At 36.7% G+C, this 20,615-nt stretch overlaps 3 protein-coding genes across 3 annotated transcripts; 2 read left to right on the top strand and 1 right to left on the bottom strand.

Annotated features, from left to right (window-relative positions):
- Nucleotides 1-2,789: 2,789 nt before the first annotated feature.
- On the top strand, nucleotides 2,790-6,412 carry LOC104787740 (protein tesmin/TSO1-like CXC 3). Its single transcript, XM_010513364.3, has 10 exons — nucleotides 2,790-3,372; nucleotides 3,637-3,794; nucleotides 3,888-4,290; nucleotides 4,392-4,714; nucleotides 4,808-4,885; nucleotides 4,982-5,162; nucleotides 5,242-5,337; nucleotides 5,420-5,486; nucleotides 5,563-5,683; nucleotides 5,771-6,412. Exons 1-10 carry the CDS (start codon nucleotides 3,310-3,312, stop codon nucleotides 6,135-6,137), a joined length of 1,857 nt encoding a protein of 618 aa, XP_010511666.1. The 5' UTR covers nucleotides 2,790-3,309; the 3' UTR covers nucleotides 6,138-6,412.
- Nucleotides 6,413-7,425: 1,013 nt separating this feature from the next.
- On the top strand, nucleotides 7,426-10,906 carry LOC104787750 (CRC domain-containing protein TSO1). Its single transcript, XM_010513374.3, has 10 exons — nucleotides 7,426-7,701; nucleotides 8,000-8,160; nucleotides 8,249-8,795; nucleotides 8,902-9,290; nucleotides 9,380-9,454; nucleotides 9,565-9,745; nucleotides 9,835-9,930; nucleotides 10,032-10,098; nucleotides 10,171-10,324; nucleotides 10,396-10,906. The coding sequence occupies exons 1-10, from the start codon at nucleotides 7,633-7,635 to the stop codon at nucleotides 10,745-10,747; spliced, it is 2,091 nt and encodes a 696-aa protein (XP_010511676.2). The 5' UTR covers nucleotides 7,426-7,632; the 3' UTR covers nucleotides 10,748-10,906.
- A 28-nt stretch (nucleotides 10,907-10,934) lies between these two features.
- Nucleotides 10,935-17,536, bottom strand: LOC104787760 (protein NETWORKED 1A). Its single transcript, XM_010513387.3, has 4 exons — nucleotides 17,398-17,536; nucleotides 16,484-16,741; nucleotides 12,359-16,392; nucleotides 10,935-12,193 (listed from the first exon to the last, which is right to left on the bottom strand). The coding sequence occupies exons 2-4, from the start codon at nucleotides 16,581-16,583 to the stop codon at nucleotides 11,129-11,131; spliced, it is 5,199 nt and encodes a 1,732-aa protein (XP_010511689.2). The 5' UTR covers nucleotides 16,584-16,741; nucleotides 17,398-17,536; the 3' UTR covers nucleotides 10,935-11,128.
- Nucleotides 17,537-20,615: the final 3,079 nt, after the last annotated feature.

Genomic DNA, 20,615 nt, shown 5'->3' on the forward strand with positions numbered 1-20,615 from the left:
TTGTGGTGATCAAAATTGCCAAAATAGCTCCAACCAACTGGAATAGCTCTTTCGACTCTGCTTGCATTATTCGACTGAATATGCGTTTCAAGAAACGCTCCAAAAAGTGGCCTATGGATGGAGATCCATTCTTTTGTAAAGTTCTGACGTCTGGTACTATTCAGACCTCTTATATTCCACACAATAAACATCGGTATAGGGGGTTAATGTGACATTCGGGCCTTACGGCCACTTCTCCTGTTAGAGACCAGTATAAACGGGGCTTCCGACTCTTGCACTGTGTCATGAACCACCGTTTTCCTTTTATCCGGCGGCTCAGAACCTGCAGAGACTCGTTCCTTGACCTGAGCAAAAACAGAGATTGGAGCACGATAATTCTCTAAAGCCAGCCATTCTAGGATTTGATTTGCTGAACTAATCTCCTCGTCCCTCACCGAATTTGCCTCTGGCGGCTCACCAGTAAGAGGGTGTGCCGCCTCATTCTGCGGTTTTGATTGCTCAGTCTCTAAACCTCCCTTGATCCTCCAAATCCTTTGAAAAGGTGTACTACCAGGTGATCTACCTTGCCTTGAGCGTCTCCTGCTGCGAGGTCTACTACGAGACCTAATAGCTCGTTTGCGTTGATTGGATGGCCTAGATGGACAGGAGGAGACGTCATGGCCATACGCACAACATTCTGAGCATTTTGGAGGCAACCAAGGATAGGAAACATCGATCTCCACTTCACGACCATCAGAGAAGCCCGTAATTACCTTAGATGGGAGTTCCTTGGTGAAGTCAATGCGGAGTAGGACCTTTGCAACTTCAAAATTCTCCTTTCTTTCAGTTTCTGGGGCAAGAGCTACCAGTTTTCCAACAGCAGTAGAATTCCGACTAAGGCTTTGCTTGTTGAACATCAAATAATGGACCCCGTGCAATTCTACAGTGATAACAGCTGAGGTTAACGGAGGGGAGTCGGGAGTAAACTCCGGGGACCACAGAGATATGAACATGGGGAACCCTGCAATGTTCCAGACATTTCGTCCCAGAAGTATAGCTCTGGTCCTAGGGTTGGAGACCCACAGTAGAAAGGCACCATAACCAATTTTGTGAACAAAAATGCGAGGACCCGAGCGAGTCCAGAGTGCATTCACAAGTCCTATAACCCGACCCATGTAAGGAGGGTTCCCATGAAACTGGGCGAAGAGAAAGTCCTTGAATTCTTCCCTAGGAGCTTCTATATTATCATCCGGGATGAGAACAAAGGGAACTCCAGAGATGTGCTGCGACGGAGACCCACTTCTTCTAATAGAGACGATTCACCGAAGAGGGAGGTCCATCGTTTTACAAGACTAGGCGGAGCATTTGCCGAGGGAGCCGTCGAGACTGAGGCACCCAGGGATGCAGCAGTCAAATCTGGAGAGGCGGTACCAAAGGCTGAAGCCTCAACAGCAACTGGGGAAATATCGGGGACCGGAGAGACAAGAATCGCAGAGGGGGAGGATGCGTCCTCTACCGGCTCAGAAGCCAAAGAAACAGAGGTAAGTAGATCTGTATCCTGATTTGCCAAAAGAGACGAAAGAACCTCCGAGGAAGTTACCACAGGTGGTAGAGAAGTTTTGTTTTCCGTAAGCAGAGGACCATCAACCCTTGAGAGAGGGGAAGTCAACTGAGCCATTGGTGTGGCGAAACGCGCAAACTGAGAAATACCAGGGACTAAGGGGCGAGATCTCTTCTTCTTTTTCTTCCTTGTCATCGTGAAATTCTCACCAACCGACGAGAAATCGATAGGCGGCGGAGATTTGAGTTAGGAAAAACTAATCTAGGAGAGAGAATAATTGATTTTTCTTTTGTCAACAACATACATCTTTTCGTTCCAAGTTGTTGTTAGTTACCAACATACTTGGACGTTGAGGCCATTCACTGTTCCTACTATATTACAAATTTACATAGTACATTGAGGCCATTCATTGTTAAATAACATGTAATTATATATCATACACTATGCAACGTTTTTTTTTTTCTTCTACTTAACGATTTTATAAGTTGTTTGAACTATAGGTTAGAAAACGGGAGAGATATTATAGGTTATGATAATATTCCATGCAAATTAAAAGGCTTGAATATCTGCGAACGTTACATACAAATATATAATTCAAAAGAAAAAGATGTTACTATTGAATCATTATCACTACTATTATTTCGAATAATTGACCAATTAATTTCAAAAAAAATTGAAGTGTCATGATGATTAGACACATAAGTGCTTTCTCGTGATTAGCGGCAATAACTTTAATTAAATTACAAATCTCCAAGCCTTGTAAGTTGTAATCTTCATCTCTGTAACGTGTGTTTTCTTTTCATTCCGTTCTAGAATTCTTGTTTAGTCCAACAGTATATCATTTATTAATTATCACACTTGTGTATTCTCACGAGATCATTATAATCATTTGTTTATTTACCACCTTTACATTAATCGAGCACACTAATTAAATTATTTTTTCTTTTCACAGTAGGGATATGTTGACACCGTTAGATGATAGTATTTGGAAAAGAGAAAAATAAAACGTGACAAAGTCAAATGATGTGATAATAAAACCTTAATTTCGATTAGGTATCTCAACAAATCACACTGTTGATACGGTCAAATATATTAAATGTATTATGATTATGCAAACACAAAAAAAAAAAATTTAAGTATGTTTATCAACAATGACAAGTATAGTCAACGAAGTTAGTAAAACCACATATATATAGCTATACAAAAAAACGAACAAATAAAACAAAAAATTAAAGAGGAATTTATCTTTATTCTTTTCTTTATTCATTCATCTTTGTAATGCAAACAAAACAGAAGCAACGAAAAGGAACTGTGTAATTATTGCAGTTTCTTATTTTATTCGTTTTTTTTTCTTTACAATCAAAGAAGAAAAAAAAAAAGCAAACATCAAGGTGATGTCCGTTACTTTATTAAAGACCCAAAAAAACAAAAATCGATACGATATTTTTTTTTACAGAGAGACCATTGATTCTTAAAGAGACGTGTACGTAGAGGAGAGGTGTATATATTAGAAGAAGAAACATAAAGAAAGAGAAAGAGAGAGACAAGTAGTGACCTTTTTGTGTTTGGTTTTGGTGGCCTCTGTTGGATTTGGTTTGGACTATCTTCACGAGATACTCCTCATCTTCCCGCCTCTACTCTCCTTTGAATCTCTTCTCTTCTTCCTTACCCTTTAAGTGGAGATAGAGACAGAGAGAGAGAGAGGGAGAGTGAGGCAGGAGAAGTAATGTGTATGTGAGTGATTGTTTTGTTGTTAGACAAATAAAAAAATGGATACACCGCAAAAGAGTATTACCCAGATCGGGACTCCTGTTTCTAAACTCAAATCCGAGGTTTTCACTTCTATACCCATCTCAAAGTTTCATGCTTTCATTGTTTATCTCGTTGCTCCTCTGTTTCTGTGATGGTTTTGGTGTGTCTGTTCGACTTTGTAACAATACCCATCTCTTAGTTTAGTCAAAGATTCAGTTTTTATGTTACAGTCGTGATCGGTTATTAGAATCTTTAAAACGGTTTTCTTATGATTTGGTTGTTTGATGATTTTGAAGATGTGTTTTTTGAGATCAAAAGTGTGTGTTTTTGTGAAAATGATGCAGGATTCGCCAGTGTTTAATTATATATGTAATCTCTCTCCAATCAAGACTCTCAAATCAATCCCAATCGCTCAAACTTTAAGCTCTCTCAATTTCACATCTCCACCTTCTGTTTTCAGTTCTCCTCATGCTGTTTCTCACAAAGAGTCTCGTTTCAGAAGGTTATAACTCTGTGTCCTTTGAGTTATTATTAGTAGTTTTATACTCTTTCAAAGTTCTTGATTTTGGAATTTGTTTTTTTTTTTGGTTTGCAGTCAAATTAACAAAGATGTGGCTGCTTCCGTTGGAGAAGAAGTAGAAGAAGAAGCTTTGATTGGAAACGAACCGTCACAGAACGTTAAGAATGATTTTAGTACTCCCAAAGTGAGTAATGATGTGAGAGGAGGAGGCAATGGTAGTTGTGAAGATGGTGGAATGGATCTGCTGAAGATTTGTGACAATGTCAAGAAGAAAAGTGATACTCCAGATTGGGAAACTCTTATTGCTGCTACGACAGAACTGATCTATGGCTCACCTAGTGAGTCAGAGGCTTTTAGTTGCTTGTTGAAGAGAAGATCTAACTCTGGAGCTCGTGTACGTGGTGGTGGTGGTACAATGTCAACGTCGGCGCCTGTTTCGAGTACTGTTGTAGGCAACAATGAAACTGAGTCCTTTGATGTGAGTAAAGGTGGTTTTGATATTGTATTAGCTTTTGGTTCTTGATTGATCATTGTCTCTGAAATGTTTCTCTTCTTTGTCTGTGTGTGTGTGTGTGACAGGCGAATTCGATCTTGCATCGTGGTGTGAGAAGACGTTGTCTAGACTTTGAGGTTCCAGGGAATAATCAGCAAACATTGGGCGAATCTTCATCAAGTTGTGTAGTACCTAGCATTGGTCTGCATCTTAACGCTATTGCAATGTCCTCTAAGGAAAACAATAATGTTCCTAATGAGTACTCATTGTCCGGTAACGTTAAAGTGGGTTTGCAAAGTTCTACCTCTCCGGTTCTTCACTCGCAGCAAGATGCAGTTCAAGCTGTAGAAGAGTTTCCAAAATCTTTAGCTTTAGTTAAAATGAAGCCAGCAAGTCCGAAGAAGAAAAGGCAAGTTTGTTGTCCTGAAACTTGTTACAAACAGATTAATGGTAAATCTTTTTTACTTTATTCTTAACAATCTGTTGGCTCTATACTGTGCAGGCGTAAGTCTGAACAATCAGGAGAAGGCGAGTCGTCATGTAAACGATGCAACTGCAAAAAATCCAAGTGTTTGAAGCTGTAAGCAGAATACACCAAATCCTATTATAATCTTGTGTTTTCTTGAAATAGTTCAATCTTTTGTTTGCTGAGTCTCTTTTGATGTTATCTCTGTAGTTACTGTGAATGCTTTGCTGCTGGAGTTTATTGCATAGAGCCATGTTCATGTATAGATTGCTTTAATAAACCTATTCATGAAGATGTCGTCCTGGCTACTCGCAAACAGATTGAATCCCGCAATCCACTTGCATTTGCTCCTAAAGTCATAAGAAACTCAGATTCCATCATTGAAGTTGGTGTAAGTGTTTTTTCATTTCCATTTTCTTAGCAGCCTTTATATCTTTTTAAAGGCTATAAAAGGTTGCGTTGGTTCATAGGATGATACAAGCAAAACTCCAGCTTCAGCGCGACACAAACGAGGCTGTAACTGCAAGAAATCAAACTGTTTGAAGAAATATTGTGAATGCTATCAGGTAATGTCATTAAATTCATACACATGTGTGTAAGACTTTTTTCATTGGATTAGTTCTGAGTTTTGATACACTGATCCTATAGGGTGGAGTTGGCTGCTCCATAAACTGTAGATGTGAAGGATGTAAAAATGCATTTGGCAGAAAAGATGGTTAGTCTTTTTATTCTTTACCTCTAGACCTGAAGGCTTTTGATCTTTGATTTGACAAATATTACAATCCCTGCAGGATCTTTGTTCGAACAAGACGAGGAAAACGAAGTGTCTGGTAAAAGGGTAACAGCGAAAACACAACAGAATGCTGAGTTGTTTAATCCTGTTGCTCCACCTTCAACACCAATACCATATAGGTAAAGAAACAATCTCAGAATTCAGAAACCAATCAATGTGTTATCCTTAATCGCTTTATTATTATTAACCTTTGAATTCTAATTCAGGCAACCACTGTCTCAACTGGCCATCTCATCCAACAATAGACTACTTCCTCCAGTATCACATTTTCATCATGGAGCTTCTGGATCATCTTCTTCTGGGATATACAACATCAGAAAGCCAGACATGAGTATGGTTTCTCATTCAAGGATTGAGACAATCACAGAAGACATTGATGATGATGATGATATGCCTGAGAATCTTCTAAACCATTCTCCAATGACTAACATGAAAGCTGTGGTATCTCCCAACAGCAAAAGGGTGTCTTTGCCTCATCTTGATTCATCAGAGGAGACCCCATGGAGAAGAAATGGTGGCAGGAAGCTGATACACTCGATCCCATCGTTTCCTTCTCTCACTCCACACCATTAGAAGAATTCTTTGAATCTTTGAAAATGTGTGAAGAATGTCAACTTCTAGTTGGTAGTTTAACTTACACTGTTACGCACAACATACGCAAACTTTTGATAGATTAGTTTTTTTTTTTTTTGTTAAAGACTTTTGATAGATTAGTTCTAGAGCGCAGTTACGTTTGTTTCGTGGTGAAACAAAAATGTGAGATTATTTTTCAATATGTTCACAACATTCGTCAACCATATGTGTATAGTCAGGTACAGAAAAACCTATATAAATTAGATTTCGAGAAATACATTTTGGTTGTACCCTTTTATTTTTATTTTGGACAAAATTAAAATAACTAAAATATTCCTAAAATCAATTGTTCCTAAAATATCTGTACAAAATCAATTCATGTGTTCCTTTTAAACAAAATTATTTAAAATTTAAAATAAAAAAAATAACTAAAATCTCATTAACTAAATATTTTTATAATATATGTCACTCATTTACTTAGCGGTAAAAAAGACAAAGACACCAAACCCATTTTGGAGCACAAACTCTCTGAGCTCTCTGCGAAATTGGAGATCACATATCATAAACTCTGAGATTTTGTTTTAAATCATAAAATTATTACACTTATCACAAACAACATAACTTTTTAACATTTTTCCGAACTCATTACTCTTTCCCGAATGGTAAAAAATACCCAATCACATAAAAACCTCTTAAGTCTAGGCTTAATAGTATGAACACTCCATATCCCATGTATCAAATCCATATAAAAGAATTATAACATACTTAGTTCTTATATAAATAGATTAAATTTGTTTTCTAAAATGGTTGTTTCACATAGCATGCAATAGACATATATTTTCACATCTTCGTATTTAGATCTATCGATGTATATGTACTACCAGTTTCCAATGTATGATATATGCACTGGCCATGTACATTTTCATATTTCAAAACGTTAGATATAAATAAATCTAACAATGGAAGTGCTTTAAACATCATCCTTTTGATAGGTAAACTTTGTTATTTAGAAATTTTTGGTTTTCAAATATATATTTTTTTCGTTATTTTGAATCCTCATATATGATTTTAAATTATACTATTTGTTTGATTTAAAATCAATGAATGTTTTTAAAAAATCATACATGAAATTTAATCAATTCCCAAAGTATAACCACGCTCAAACACTTTCTCATAGATTTTCAGTGTTTGGGCCACTAATGTGGATCTGGGCCTGAGTGTTAAAGAAGGTGCAGGTAAGGGTAAAGAACTAAAGATGACGTCATCTAGTGGACTAAAAAGACTGATACTGATATGATTTGGACTTTTAACATTTTCCCACAGGCACAAAGTGTTTATACGCTCTTCGCACTGTTTCGCACCGGCGCGGACATTTTTTTTTTTTTTTGTTCGAATATTCAACAACAACCCTAGTTTATACATAACAACACAAAAAAAAAAAAAACCAAAATCAGTGTCTGTATTGAGGCAATGTAGATTTGATTCTTGCTGGAAAATGGACAAACCCCAGAAGAATCCTACTACTTCCCAGATCGGAACTTCAACTCCCAAATCCAAATTCGAGGTTTCTCTTTTTTTTTTTTTGTCTCTGCTTAAATAAAGTTCACTCCTTTTCCTTGTCTTGCATTTTTTCTAGTTTTTACGAAGTTGGTGTTATGTGTTTCTGGGTTTTTTGCAATTTTTGTGTTGGGTTTTGTCAAATTTCATGAATTGACCTTAAAAATTTTATCTTTTTTTTGTTTCCGAAATTTAATAGATTTTGTCTTTTTTTTTTTTTTTTTTTTCCGGGAAAATGCAATTTTTTTTTTTGTTGTGGTTTGCTAATTTTGCCTTGGGTCTATAATTGGGGTCTTTGAATGTAGGATTCTCCTGTGTTCAACTACATAAGCAATCTCTCTCCCATTGAGTCGGTCAAATCCATTTCCACTGCTCAGACGTTTAGCTCTTTGAGTTTCACATCTCCTCCTCCTGTTTTCACCTCTCCTCATGTCAGTTCTCATAGAGAATCCAGATTTTTCAGATGGTAAATAATCATTTTCTTTGAATAACAGAAGCTCTTGTTGTTGTTTTAGTAGGAGATGTTGTTTACTGTATTGTTGTTGTTGTTTCAGTCATAACTCTATTGATCGTACTAAGCCTTTAGAAGATCTAAACGGATCTGTTTGTAAAGAAGAAGTTGAAGTACCGGTAATTGAAGATCTAAACAAAGAAGCGCCTTTGGAAGATGAAGAAGAAGAGACTTCTGTTGAAACGTCTTCTGAGCTACCACAGATACTGAAGTCTGACAGTCAAACTCCTGATCGTAGTGATTCACCTTGCACTGACGATGTTACTGTGGAAGCTCCATCTGATATTCCTCTAGGAGAAGGTGGTTCGTCTTCTGACGATGTCAAGATGGGTCTTCAGAAGATGCTTGATGTTCGGGAAGCGAATGACACTCCTAACTGTGGACGTTTGATCTCAGATGCAACTGAGCTGTTAGTGTTTCGGTCTCCGAATGATTCTGAGGCTTTTAGGTGCTTGGTGGATAAAATATCAAGTTCAGAAAGACGTTTCTGTGCTGGGGTGAAGTCAACAAAGCGGCCTGATATCAACAAAGCTGTTCCAGCTAATGGATCCAGTAATGAAAATGAGCCTTTGGCTGTGCTTCCCAATGAGGTAAATTCAGGACTACATTTTGAAATGGCTCTCAGATGTGAGTGTTAAGTATGTTTGGGATCTTGATTATACTGAATTGGTTATTTTGCGTTGTGTTTTGTGCTAGTCTGTCTTTAGCTTGCACCGTGGTGGCATGCGAAGACGCTGCCTGGACTTTGAGATGCCAGGGAAGCGGAAGAAGGAGATAGCTGATGATCAGCAATCTGTGTGTGACAATAAGGCGGCTGGTGAATCTTCCTCGAGGTGTGTTGTACCTAGTATTGGTCTTCATCTAAACGCCGTTGCATTGTCCGCAAGGGACAGTAACATCAATGTCGTACATGACTATTCCATATCTGGAGAGATTCAAAAGAGTTTTTCAGGCTCTACCACTCCAATTCACTCCCAAGACACTGTGCAAGAAACTTCGGACCAAGCGGAAAATGAACCTGTCGAAGAAGTTCCCAGAGCATTGGTGTTTCCAGAGTTGAATACGGGCAGCCTTAAGAAAAAGAAGCAAGTTATTTTTTTTTGAACAAAAGTTACATAACAGATTTGTGTATCTTCTGTTTTGTTTTTCTTATCAGTTTGGCATAAATGTGCAGGCGTGTGTCTGAACCAGCTGGAGAGGGTGAGTCATGTAAGCGATGCAACTGCAAAAAGTCAAAGTGTTTGAAGCTGTAAGCTGCATACCCCTAGCTTCTCTTTAATTCTTGTCTGTTTTCAAATATTTAAAATGAATTGCCTTGGAGTAGTTAACCATTGTTTGAGTCTCTTTTTCTCTCTGCAGTTACTGTGAATGCTTTGCTGCTGGAGTTTATTGTATAGAGCCATGTTCATGTATAGATTGCTTTAACAAACCTGTCCATGAAGAAACTGTCCTGGCTACCCGTAAACAGATTGAATCCCGAAATCCACTTGCCTTTGCTCCTAAAGTCATCAGAAGCGCAGATTCCATCATGGAAGCTGGTGTAAGAGCTCTTTATTCCATCTTCTTATTCCCCCCTATCTCCTCTCTGTCCTCCATTTATCTGAGTGATGACACTTTTATCTTGAACAGGATGATGCGAGTAAAACTCCAGCTTCTGCACGACACAAACGCGGCTGCAACTGCAAGAAATCAAACTGTCTGAAGAAATACTGTGAATGCTATCAGGTTTTTTTTCATCATCTATTCATCATTGTTCTCAATATCCATCTGTGTAAGTTATATTCCCAGGATCTGATTTTGATACTTTGTTCCGGATAATCTTATAGGGTGGAGTCGGCTGTTCCATAAATTGTAGATGTGAAGGATGCAAAAATGTATTCGGCAGAAAAGAAGGTAAGCTTCCTTGCTCATCTTTTAATTACTATCTCTTTACAAAGTCTTTGGTTGACATAATTACAATCTCAGGGGCTTTACTTGCTATCATGGAGAGCAAACAAGAGGAGGATCAGGAGACATATGAGAAAAGAAGAGCAAAAATCCAACACAAGATCGAGGGGTCAAGCGAAGTGGAGCAGAACCCAAGCTCTGATCAACCTTCAACACCACTGCCACCGTACAGGTAATTGTACCGAGGTTTCAAACAATATACAAACAAGACAGCTCCTGAATTGCTGTAACTTTGTTTTGCAGACATTTGGTGGTTCATCAGCCGTTCTTGTCTAAGAACAGACTGCCTCCCACACAGTTTTTTATTGGCATGGGTTCTTCATCTTTCAGAAAACAAGACAGTGATTTGACACAGTCACAGAATGGGAAGAAGCCTATTGATCCCGTGACTGAAGATAAAACAGAGATTATGCCTGAGATTCTCCTCAATTCCCCTATTGCTAACAATAAGGCCATCTCTCCTAACAGTAAGAGAGTTTCTCCCCCTCAGCTCGGCTCTTCGGAATCTGGCTCAAACCTAAGGAGGAGAGGTAATGGCCGTAAGCTGATACTACGGTCTATTCCAGCATTTCCTTCTCTCAACCCAAATCAGTGAATCAAAAACTATTTAGTTAAGCTATGGAAAAAATTCTTTGTATCTTTGTAATGTACCAGATCGTGTTAGCCTACATCCCTGTTTCCATAACATAAGTAACGTTCTTGTAAGATACTTTATTCCAGTAGGTAGTATATTATCACATTCTAGTTCATAATCTTCCATAAAGAGTATCCAAAAAATAGACTTTGAGAAGCACTAAGTTTGAAACATTAAAGAGTCAAACCAGATACGTACACATTAGCAGAAGCTACAAGGTTTACTAATTTGCTCTAATAAATATTTCAGAAACCATTCCACAAGTACTCCTAAAGTCAGTTCCATGATTAAAGTAAAATAGATAGTGACTAGATAGATGCTGTTACGTTATAATTATCCACCCTACTCTTCATTACCCGAAGATCTCATACAGCCGCAGAAACGATTTTTCTTCTTTCTCGCTGTCCTTTTGCCACCTTTATGGATAATATCTCTCAAGAGTATCACTGTCCTACTCTCAGAGAATTTTTTCCTTCCTTTACTCTTTGATGCTCCCTCTTCAAGCTTTAGCACTGTTCGCTCAATGTTCTGCATTTCTTGCTGCATCTGCTCAATCTTCTCAGACCCATTCTTTGACTTCTCTATAACCACTTTTCTATATATATCTCTGGCATCTCCGGTCTCCTCGATTTCATTAGAAAGAATCTCATTTGTGTTTGTAAGCTGAAAGATTGCTTCCTCCATTTCTTTCAGCTGTTTCATCACTCTAACAATATCAGGGTTAGTGAACTTGCCTGGCTTCTCGTTCATCTCCAGCTTGCTTTTAAGATCTCTTAAGCTGATTCTGAGGCTTGCCAATCTTCGAGAATCAGACAAAAGTCTCTCCAGAATCTTTGCATTGTCCTCAGTGCTTCTAGATAACTCTAGTTTGTCAACAACTCCAACCATTTTCTCAGACTGTGATTCAATGGAGGGATTCCTGCTTCTGCGATGAAGACGAGGGATCAGAGGCTTCTTTGAGTTTTTATTGGTGATCAGAGACTTAATGCTGGATTCTGGTTCAGCAGATTCTTCCCATAATTCAAGCATCTGGTCACTAGAACCACGACTAGTTCTCCGGCTTCTTCCATAGAACGTTGAGTCTGCAACTTGATCAAGGGGAATGTCTTTCATCAATGAACCATTTTTCAACTCAGTCAACGCAGGTGATCTAGGCTGTCTGATTTCACCTGAGAATTGGTCCTCAAGTTCAATCTCTTCATACAGCTTGCGGTCTCTGCTTCTGTGAGAAGAGTTTCGTCTTCTCAGCTTACCACGCCTCTTTTTTTCCTCAGCAACTGCTTTCTTAATGGTTTTGATTCTTGTTTTCATGTCCTGCAAAAGCACAAATCCACTGTCTAGGTTGGTACTGCTATGTCCTTCTTCTTGAGAGACTGCTGCTTCTGGATGTTCATCATTCTGGACGCCCTGAGGAAATTGGAAAATATTAACTCGTGGTGCATACATGCGAAAATGCACAATTTCAACAAATGGAAGCCACTAACGTGGTCAGTAAAATCAGTCAATTAGTAAAGGTAATCAAGTTTCAAGAACCGGTAAAATGTCAAATAGAAGGAATGGGAATAAGTTTACCTCTCTGTGACGATCAGCTGGTGCAGGGAGTTTCAATAAAGACAGGGAATTTTGCTCAAGAGACCTGACATCTTCTGCCAGAGATGCTACCACAGGATCATAGGCAGACAATTGATTCTTCAGCTCAGTCACTTCATATTCCAAGAATCCAACTGTTTCTTTAATTTGTTCTACCTCTGTGGTTTTTGTAACAGCTTCATCTTTGAGATTTTCACAAACTCCAGTGAGTTCCTTAACTTTATTCTCAAGCAATACTTCACGGACAGCTGAAATCTGTAGATCAAAGTAAAAAGATGTTGCTTCAGCATCCCAAAGTCCAAACTCATTGCTTTTCTCCTGCAGCTCTGAACTCAAGAACTCCTCTCGAACTCGGTGTTCTTGGATTTCCTTGTGTAACAACTCTACCTCCGACTCCAAATTCTCCTTCAAATTGCCAAGGTTTTTAATCTCTTCATCCTGTCTCCCAGTAAGGTCACACAGTTTAGTAATCCGCCTATCTAAGTTTCCCCTCAATTTCCTAGATTCTTTACAGTCTTTCCTCAGCTCTTCAACTGCTTCACACAGTTCAGCATTTGCAATATGTGTAGCCTTGAGCATCTCTTCAGCTTCTTGGAGCTCCATCGCCTTCTGCCTCAAGATTTCATCTTTATCTAAAATTTGATGATCTAAGAGATCATTTAGCTCATTGGCTTCTTCGAGGCTTTCCTGTAACTTCTCCAGCTTGATATTAAGCTCCTGACTGTCCACCTCTTTTCCTTTTAACTTCTCCTCCAGTGTCTCAATTTTCTGCTTCAGGCCACTATTGATGTCTTGTAAACTAGACAAGTTTTCAGCAAAAGCTTCAACCTGTTGAACTTTTTCAGACCCAAAGGACTGGTAAACCACAGACATGTTGTTCAAGGCAATAGCTTCCTGAAGAACTGCAACGTTTTCTTCTTCAAGTATACACATCTCACCTTTAAGTTCTGAGAATTTCAGAAGCAAAGTTTGGTTTTTGTTGAGAGCATTTGAGTGATCTTGGTGCAAAGCCATGTATGACTCATGCAGACTCTCAAACTTTAAATGCTCAGTTTGTAGTTCAGCTCTTAGCTCTAGCTCCCGCTGCTCTCTGTCGACCAGTTCTGATTTCAACTGCTGGTTCATTTCCAATAGCTCGAGCCTGTCCTTTTTCAGCATTCCATAGCGATGTACTATCGTCTCCAGATCTTTCTCTACAACACGTTTCTCTGATTCCACTTTCATGCCATCTGATTGGAACTGTCCAAGTAGAGATAAGAGCACAGAGTTCTCAATCACAAGTCGCTGCGTCTCATATTCAGCGCTAGAGAGTGAACATTTTAGTTCTTTAATGTCACCTAAGACACGTGAAACGGGGATTCTCTCTTTTGCAACCTTCTGGTCAGCTGTCTTACAATCTGCTTCAACTTGAAGTGCCTTAAACACTTGATAAATTGCACCCCTGAAGTTATCAATCTCATGCACCAAAAACTCTGCTTCCATCTGTTGCTCAAGATTCTCGCTTTCCAGCTCAGCAATGAGTTTCTCTGAAAATGTTGATGCCTCAGCATATTTCTGGCACTCAATTAAGAGAGAAAAGTTCTTCTGCTCCAAGTCTTCTATAAACTTTTGCAAGATGAAGATCTCGACTTGCGCATTTACAGCTTTGTCAAGCTCTTCCTCAAACTCCTTTTTCCTGGAGCGACATTCTCCTCGAAGAAAACTCACGTTGCTCTGAAGATCAGCCAATCTGCTGTCAGTCGATCTTTCGTAACTAGCACGCTCTTGCTTCTCAGTGGCAAGTGAGACTCTTAACTCTTCCACTTGAACATTCTTGAATTGTTTTTCCCTCTGTAGGTCAGCATATTTTCTTTCCAATTCAGTGTACTTCTTCTCCAAAACCCCTAGCTTCTCCTTAACTGCATTTAACTGAGAGAGAAGAGATTCTCTATCTTTTATAAGCTCGGCCTTATCGTTTTTGAGCAACTGGAAGAACTCTTCAAAGCATTTTGATTTCTCTCTAACACCTTGTAGCTCAATGTTAGCACCAGAAAGGGATGTCTCCAATAACGAGTTCTTTTCCAAGAGTTTCTGCATATTCTCAGTCATGATTTGCAATTGAGAAAGCAGATTAGCTCTCTCAGCGATAAACTCAGATTTCTCTCGTCGTAAAGACTCACATCTTTCTTGCAGATCATTCGTCTTCTCCCTATAACCATCTAGTTTGGTGTTTGATTCCAGAAGCAATTTCTCCAAAGAAACATTCTTCCTTAGAATGCTATCCATTTCACGCAGCTTCTCAGTAAGAGCATCTTTATCATCTCTCTGGTGGTTACATAACTCAGTCAGCTTTGAGTTCTCGTCTTGTAGTTTCCTCACAGAGCAGGCAAGTGATTCGGGATCAAATCCTGCGAGCTTCACTTGCTCCATTATCGTTTGATACCTCCTATTCAAGCTATCAATTTCATCCTTCAGACGACAGACCTCTTCTTGAAAGGCACTGCTTTGGTTAATCTGTCTTGCAACTTCTTCCTCAAGTTTTTCTTTTATCTCCTTCAAGCTATGGATCTCACCTTGCTGACTCTCCAAGGTGATCATAGAAGAATCATTTAGTTTGCTTAAGTTTAGATTTTCTTCTTCGACTGAGCTGATATCCCCTTCCAACTTTTGATTACGAGTCTCTAAATCCTTCAACATGCCAATCCTGCTTTGAAGTTCTGAAGTAAGAACCTTTTGTTCCTCTTGGGACTGAGAATACACACTATGCAAACTCTTAAGGCTGGCTTCGATTTCTAAAAATCGAGAATGCTCATCTTTGATTAAAGACTGAAACTTCTCAAGCTCGTTTTGCTTCTGAACAATCTCTTGATCCTTAGCTGCTAATTTGTGTGTTAAACCATCTGCTTCTAGCTTCAAATTTTCATTTGAGCTTTCCAGAAGAATGCACTGGTCCTCTACAGTCTTCAATTTTGCAGCTCCAGCCAGAACTTCACTACTCAGTCTTTTGGCATTGTCTTGAGCATGAGAAACTTCTCTCTCTAGCTTAGATATAGTTTCCAAACACTGATGGTACCGAAGACTCAAGCCATCCTTCGCTTCATTTACCTTCAGAAGTTCATGTCTCAACGCTTTAATATCATCTTCTGCTTTTGCAGCCTTATCACTAAACATTTGAGCATTCTCTTCGGCCTCTCTAACCTTCTTCTCTAGCGTAGATATCATCTCTAGGCATCGATTGTATTGAGCTAAGCCAGCCTCTTTCTCAGAATGCAATCTACAATGCTCTTGTTTGAGACTCTGCACTTTTGTTTCTGCTTTAGTTGCTCTGTTGGTGAACCCCTTCATATCTTCTTGTACGTGAGCAAAAGATTCCTCCAAATCCGCTATTTTCTGCATGGATTGATTATATCGGAGAAGCGCAGCATCCCTCTCGGCTTCAAGCTTTGCAAGGGCTTCTGAAAGTACCTTAGTCTCAATCTCGGCTTTGCTAGCACGTTCATCAAGCCCATTAACATCCTTTTGAGCAACCTCGAGGTCTTTCTCCAGTTTAGATAATTTGTTTAAGCTCAGCTGATACTGAAGATTCAAGGCCTCTTTCTCAGCACCAAGCTCAACCAATGTTCTCTTCAAGCTTTCAACTTCTGTTTCAGAACTTCCTAAGTACTCAGTCAGCTGACTTAACCCTCTTTTACTCGTGGCACTGTCCTTTTGCAGGTCTTCAGAGTCGTAAAATGGCTGGATTCGTGGTGGCATTTTTTCAGGTGTACGTGGCTCAGAACAAGATGATGAAGCAGAATCCTCAAGCATGTCGAAAGGCACTTGGTTAGGGAACGCCTCAGCCATGGTTTTATGCGCATGGCGGAGCTCCACAGTCGCATGATCGTACCTCTCTGCTAATGCACGATAAGCTCTGTAGAACTCTTCCACAAGTTTCATTAGCTCTGGACGTTTCTTGTAGTACATCTCTGCTCTTCTTGCAAAAGAATCTGCATCTTCTTCGATGAGTTTGATCATAGCCTTCACTTTGGAATCCATATCTGCATCATGCAAAAATTCAATTCTTTTCCCCGTTAAATAAGACCAAATGAGTCACCAAACACTTAGAGAGAAAGAGAGAGAGAGAGGCACCTGCAAGATTCTGTTGAATCCATTTAGAGTTTTTGGGAATGTGACTATCCCACCACCAGGAGTATAACCGCCTGGACTCTGAATGCAACACAGTAGCCATGACACCGGCTGCTAGAAGCACAAAGAGTGGTTTAGACTTCACCCAAGGGTGGTCAAGTCCAAGGTAAGGGTTCCAGGCCAGAATCAATCTATACTAAATTATATTCCAAACTGAAGAGCTCTTTGATCTCTCTCTACCTCAGGCTTTCACCTACAAAACTGAAGCAAACAATGCCACACACTATAAGGGTCAACAGAAGCAGAGTCAAGATCTCTAACTTATTCTGGTCTTAAGGAATAAGGACTATACAGATACAGATACATTCCAACACATACAGATACAAAGAATCTCCAAAAAGAGAAGTATTAGTCGAAATCAAGAGATCACTTAACAACAATGTTAAGTAAAACCAGAGAAATCAAACAACAGAGGAACAAAAAAAAATGAAGACTTTTTTTGGTTTAGTGAAGGAAAAAACAAAAAACAAAAAAACTAGAATCAGACTACACACCAACCGTAATGTTTGTAAGAGACTCAAAACTGCAGATTTAACACACACACACAAAGAAAAAAATGTAACACTGAAGAACCAAAAAAAAGTATAACTTGTCGAGTTTTTTTTTCTCAGATCAAATTTACCAGAAAAGAGCAAATGGGTAGCTACAGAAACTCAAAAAGATGGAGTCTTTCTTAGAGACAGACACACAAAATGACTCGTTAAGTAGATTGGATCCAAAATGTACAAATCGGAAATGAGACCAAACAAGTATCTTACAAGTGAAGTGTCAGAACAAAGAAGAGATATAGAAGTAAGAACAGATTCTAATAGTAAGAAAAATGCAAAGCCGAGAGAGATGAAGAAGAAGAAACATACCGAAGAAAGAGATTGAGAGAATGGCTGCAAAATGATAGTGAAAGTCATCTCATTGTCTTCTCTCTTTCACACTCCAACAGCTCTCTCTCTTTCTCTCTCTCTCTCTTTGTGTCTTCTGCAATTATATTCTTTTAGATTTGGAAACTCTTTTTTTGTGCGACAAAGATAAAAGATGAGAATGATTTGACGCACAACAGTAGTTTCTTTTCTTTTTTTACTATATAAAAATAGTTTTCTTACCTTTTAAAATCCTCTTTTTAGCTTAATAATGAATGAGATTTGTTTTGGAAATTGCAACGTTGAATAGTAATGCTATTAATGAGAATTAATTAGGGGTAGAAAACTTATTTCCAGAGAGTTGAATATTTTTTATAAAAAAAATAAAAATTGGTGTAATCAATGCAATTAAGAGAAAATGATACGGTCGTTGTGGAGTTTTTAAATTTTAACTATTTCTTATTAATCGTAATCGGAGATTTGGGGATTGTGTCGAAGTTTGTTAACTTGTGATTATCATTATTCAAATTTCAAAGTTATTCATCTTTTTTTTTTCTTTTTTTGTAAATCGGATTAGTTTGTATTGTATGGGTCTAGTGATTTGTGCAACGATGAAAGATTAGGTGACATTAAAATGTAGGTTGAAAAATTAGATCAGAATCATGAACGAAAATGACAAATCTGTCCTTCTCAATTTTGTGTTTTTTCCTTTGGTTTTACAAAAGGTAGGTCCTTTAACACTGTCTTCTTCTGCTGAATTTGACTGTGAATTACTTTTTTAGAAAATTATATAGTTTTAGGAAGGTAAATTAGTTTTAGTTCTGCATAATCTTTTGTTTAGTCATACACACTTAAGTAGAATAGAACACATTTACACAAGGTTTGTGAAGATGGAAGTCTTCTATCACGTTTACTAAGAATGGATCCATGAAAAAGATTTCTCTACTAAAATGTTATTTTTTTTGTTAATTTATAAATTTGGAAAGAGTACAATCATTTCAAAGCTTGTGACCCCATGAGATATGTTCTGAAAATAGCATGATTAAATTTATGCATACATTAAATAAATAAATCTCTTAAAAGAAATTAGTGCCCGATATTTCTTTAAATATATCCACATGTATAATAATAGTTATGGAAAGCCACCCATTATAAAAATAGTAGTACAATTAATAAATTTTCTTATTTATTAATTGAAATACATTTGGTAAGTATGATGACGTACTATTTTGATTATAAATTTATAATTAGTACGTATTAAAAACAATAGAGAAGTTAATAAAAAAAGTAGAGAGATATAAGTATATGTGACCGACATCTATTTAAAAACTAACATGCCGATGATATATTTAGAATGCAATCTTCCATCTATTAAAATCTGTTTATTAATTATAGAGTACTATTTTTCATAAATTAGTTAACACTTCTATACTAATAAAAAGTAGGGTTCCAATTATGATTTTAAACCTCTAATTATGATTAGACACTTCACTAATTAACATTTTCTAAAATCTCCAGAATTTTCTATATTAAGAGTTATTTTAAACAACCAATCATGATTTGACATGTCATTCATTAACATTTTTTAAATTTCCAGAATTTTTTAGAAAAAGGAAAATTTTAAATTTATGGAAATAAAAGAACTATGCACAATATTCCACATCGGCTATAAAATTTTTAGACAATGGTTTAGAACCAGTATAAATAAGATTAATATGCTTCTAACAACGAATGAACAGGAAAACTTGATTTATCAGACGTCCAAGTTTAAAAGTATATTCGGTTTGATCCGGTTTTTTATTTGATCAAATTAAACTTTAAAAAGTTTCAAAAAAATAAATTATAATATTTAAAAAATTTAAAATTTTTAATATTATAAATATTGAAACTTTTAAAAGTTCTTAGCTTTTAAAAAGTTTCTAAATATTATAATTTTTAAATTTTTAACATTTAAAATATTATAAATATTGAAACTTTTTAAAAGTTTAAATATTATAAATATTGAAACTTTTAAAAGTTCTTAGTTTTTAAAAAGTTTTTAAATATTATAATTTTTAAATTTTAAAAGTTTAAAATATTGAAACTTTATAAAAGGTTCAAAATTTATATTTCGAAACTTTTTAAAAGTTTAAAATATTATAAATATTTATGTAAAACATAAATTATCTTATTTATCTACGTTTGTGTTTTTTATTTCTTATGAGCTGTAAAACATATTTTTGTGTATGATTTTATAGATAAGTTGATATTTTTCATTACTTTTTTATTTTTTATCTTATTTTTTATTTTTATGAAAAAAGAAATGATTTTGTTCTTAAAGTTTGATGGATTAACAAGTTGTGTGGTAGTCTTAAAAAAAATGTTTTTTAGTGGAAGAAAGTGAAGAAGTTGACGAGGATGAAGAAGAAAAAGACTATAGCGAAGAACCAGACGATAAAAGTAATGATGATGATTACCACAAAATTTGACAATAGAAATGACAAGAAAGAATATGAAGAAAAATAAAACATTGAATAAAAAACACGAAAACATAGGTGGTAGCGATCAATTAAATATGAGAACGAGTTAAATTCATGATGATAAAATTGTTTTTTTTTCTGGTGGTCAAAGAAATGGTTTAGGATATGTGAGGTCATCAGTTTAATTCACCTCGCCTGGATGTAGAGTTAAATTCATGATTTTTTTTAATCAGATTTGATTTTATAACACAACTAATTTTTATATTTCAAAAAATTGTGTATCTGAAATTTAACTTTTTTCTTAATACTAATTTAAAATTTTAATAAGATAATATTTTACTACCGTCATCAATCATATATAGTTTTCATCAAAATATATCAAATATATCAACGCGTAGAGTGGATTCAAAACCTAGTTTATAAATAGAGACACGTTGAAAGAACTCTATAATTCGTCTTGTTCACGTGTGTATTAGCTTTTAATTTATTCTTAATATAAACCCATTAACGAAGAAGTAACCGATCAAATAAGCAAAGCTTTATCTAATGTTTTCCCAACTAATTTAATTACTATTGTCAAAGTTAACTTTCATCGCATGCATAATGATAAACCGGTCCATGATGTTTTGCTGCGTGTGTTTGCTTCCAAACGAATTCTTAATAAACTTTCTTACATTATTACTATACTGGTCTCACATGCTATTGCTAACCATACAATATAGTCGCTCAAAACAATGGAAATAGAATACTAACTAGTAGTAT

The sequence above is a fragment of the Camelina sativa genome, chromosome 1 (assembly GCF_030686135.1).
Source record: "Camelina sativa cultivar CO46 ecotype springtype chromosome 1, ASM3068613v1".
Classification (NCBI taxonomy): domain Eukaryota; kingdom Viridiplantae; phylum Streptophyta; class Magnoliopsida; order Brassicales; family Brassicaceae; genus Camelina; species Camelina sativa.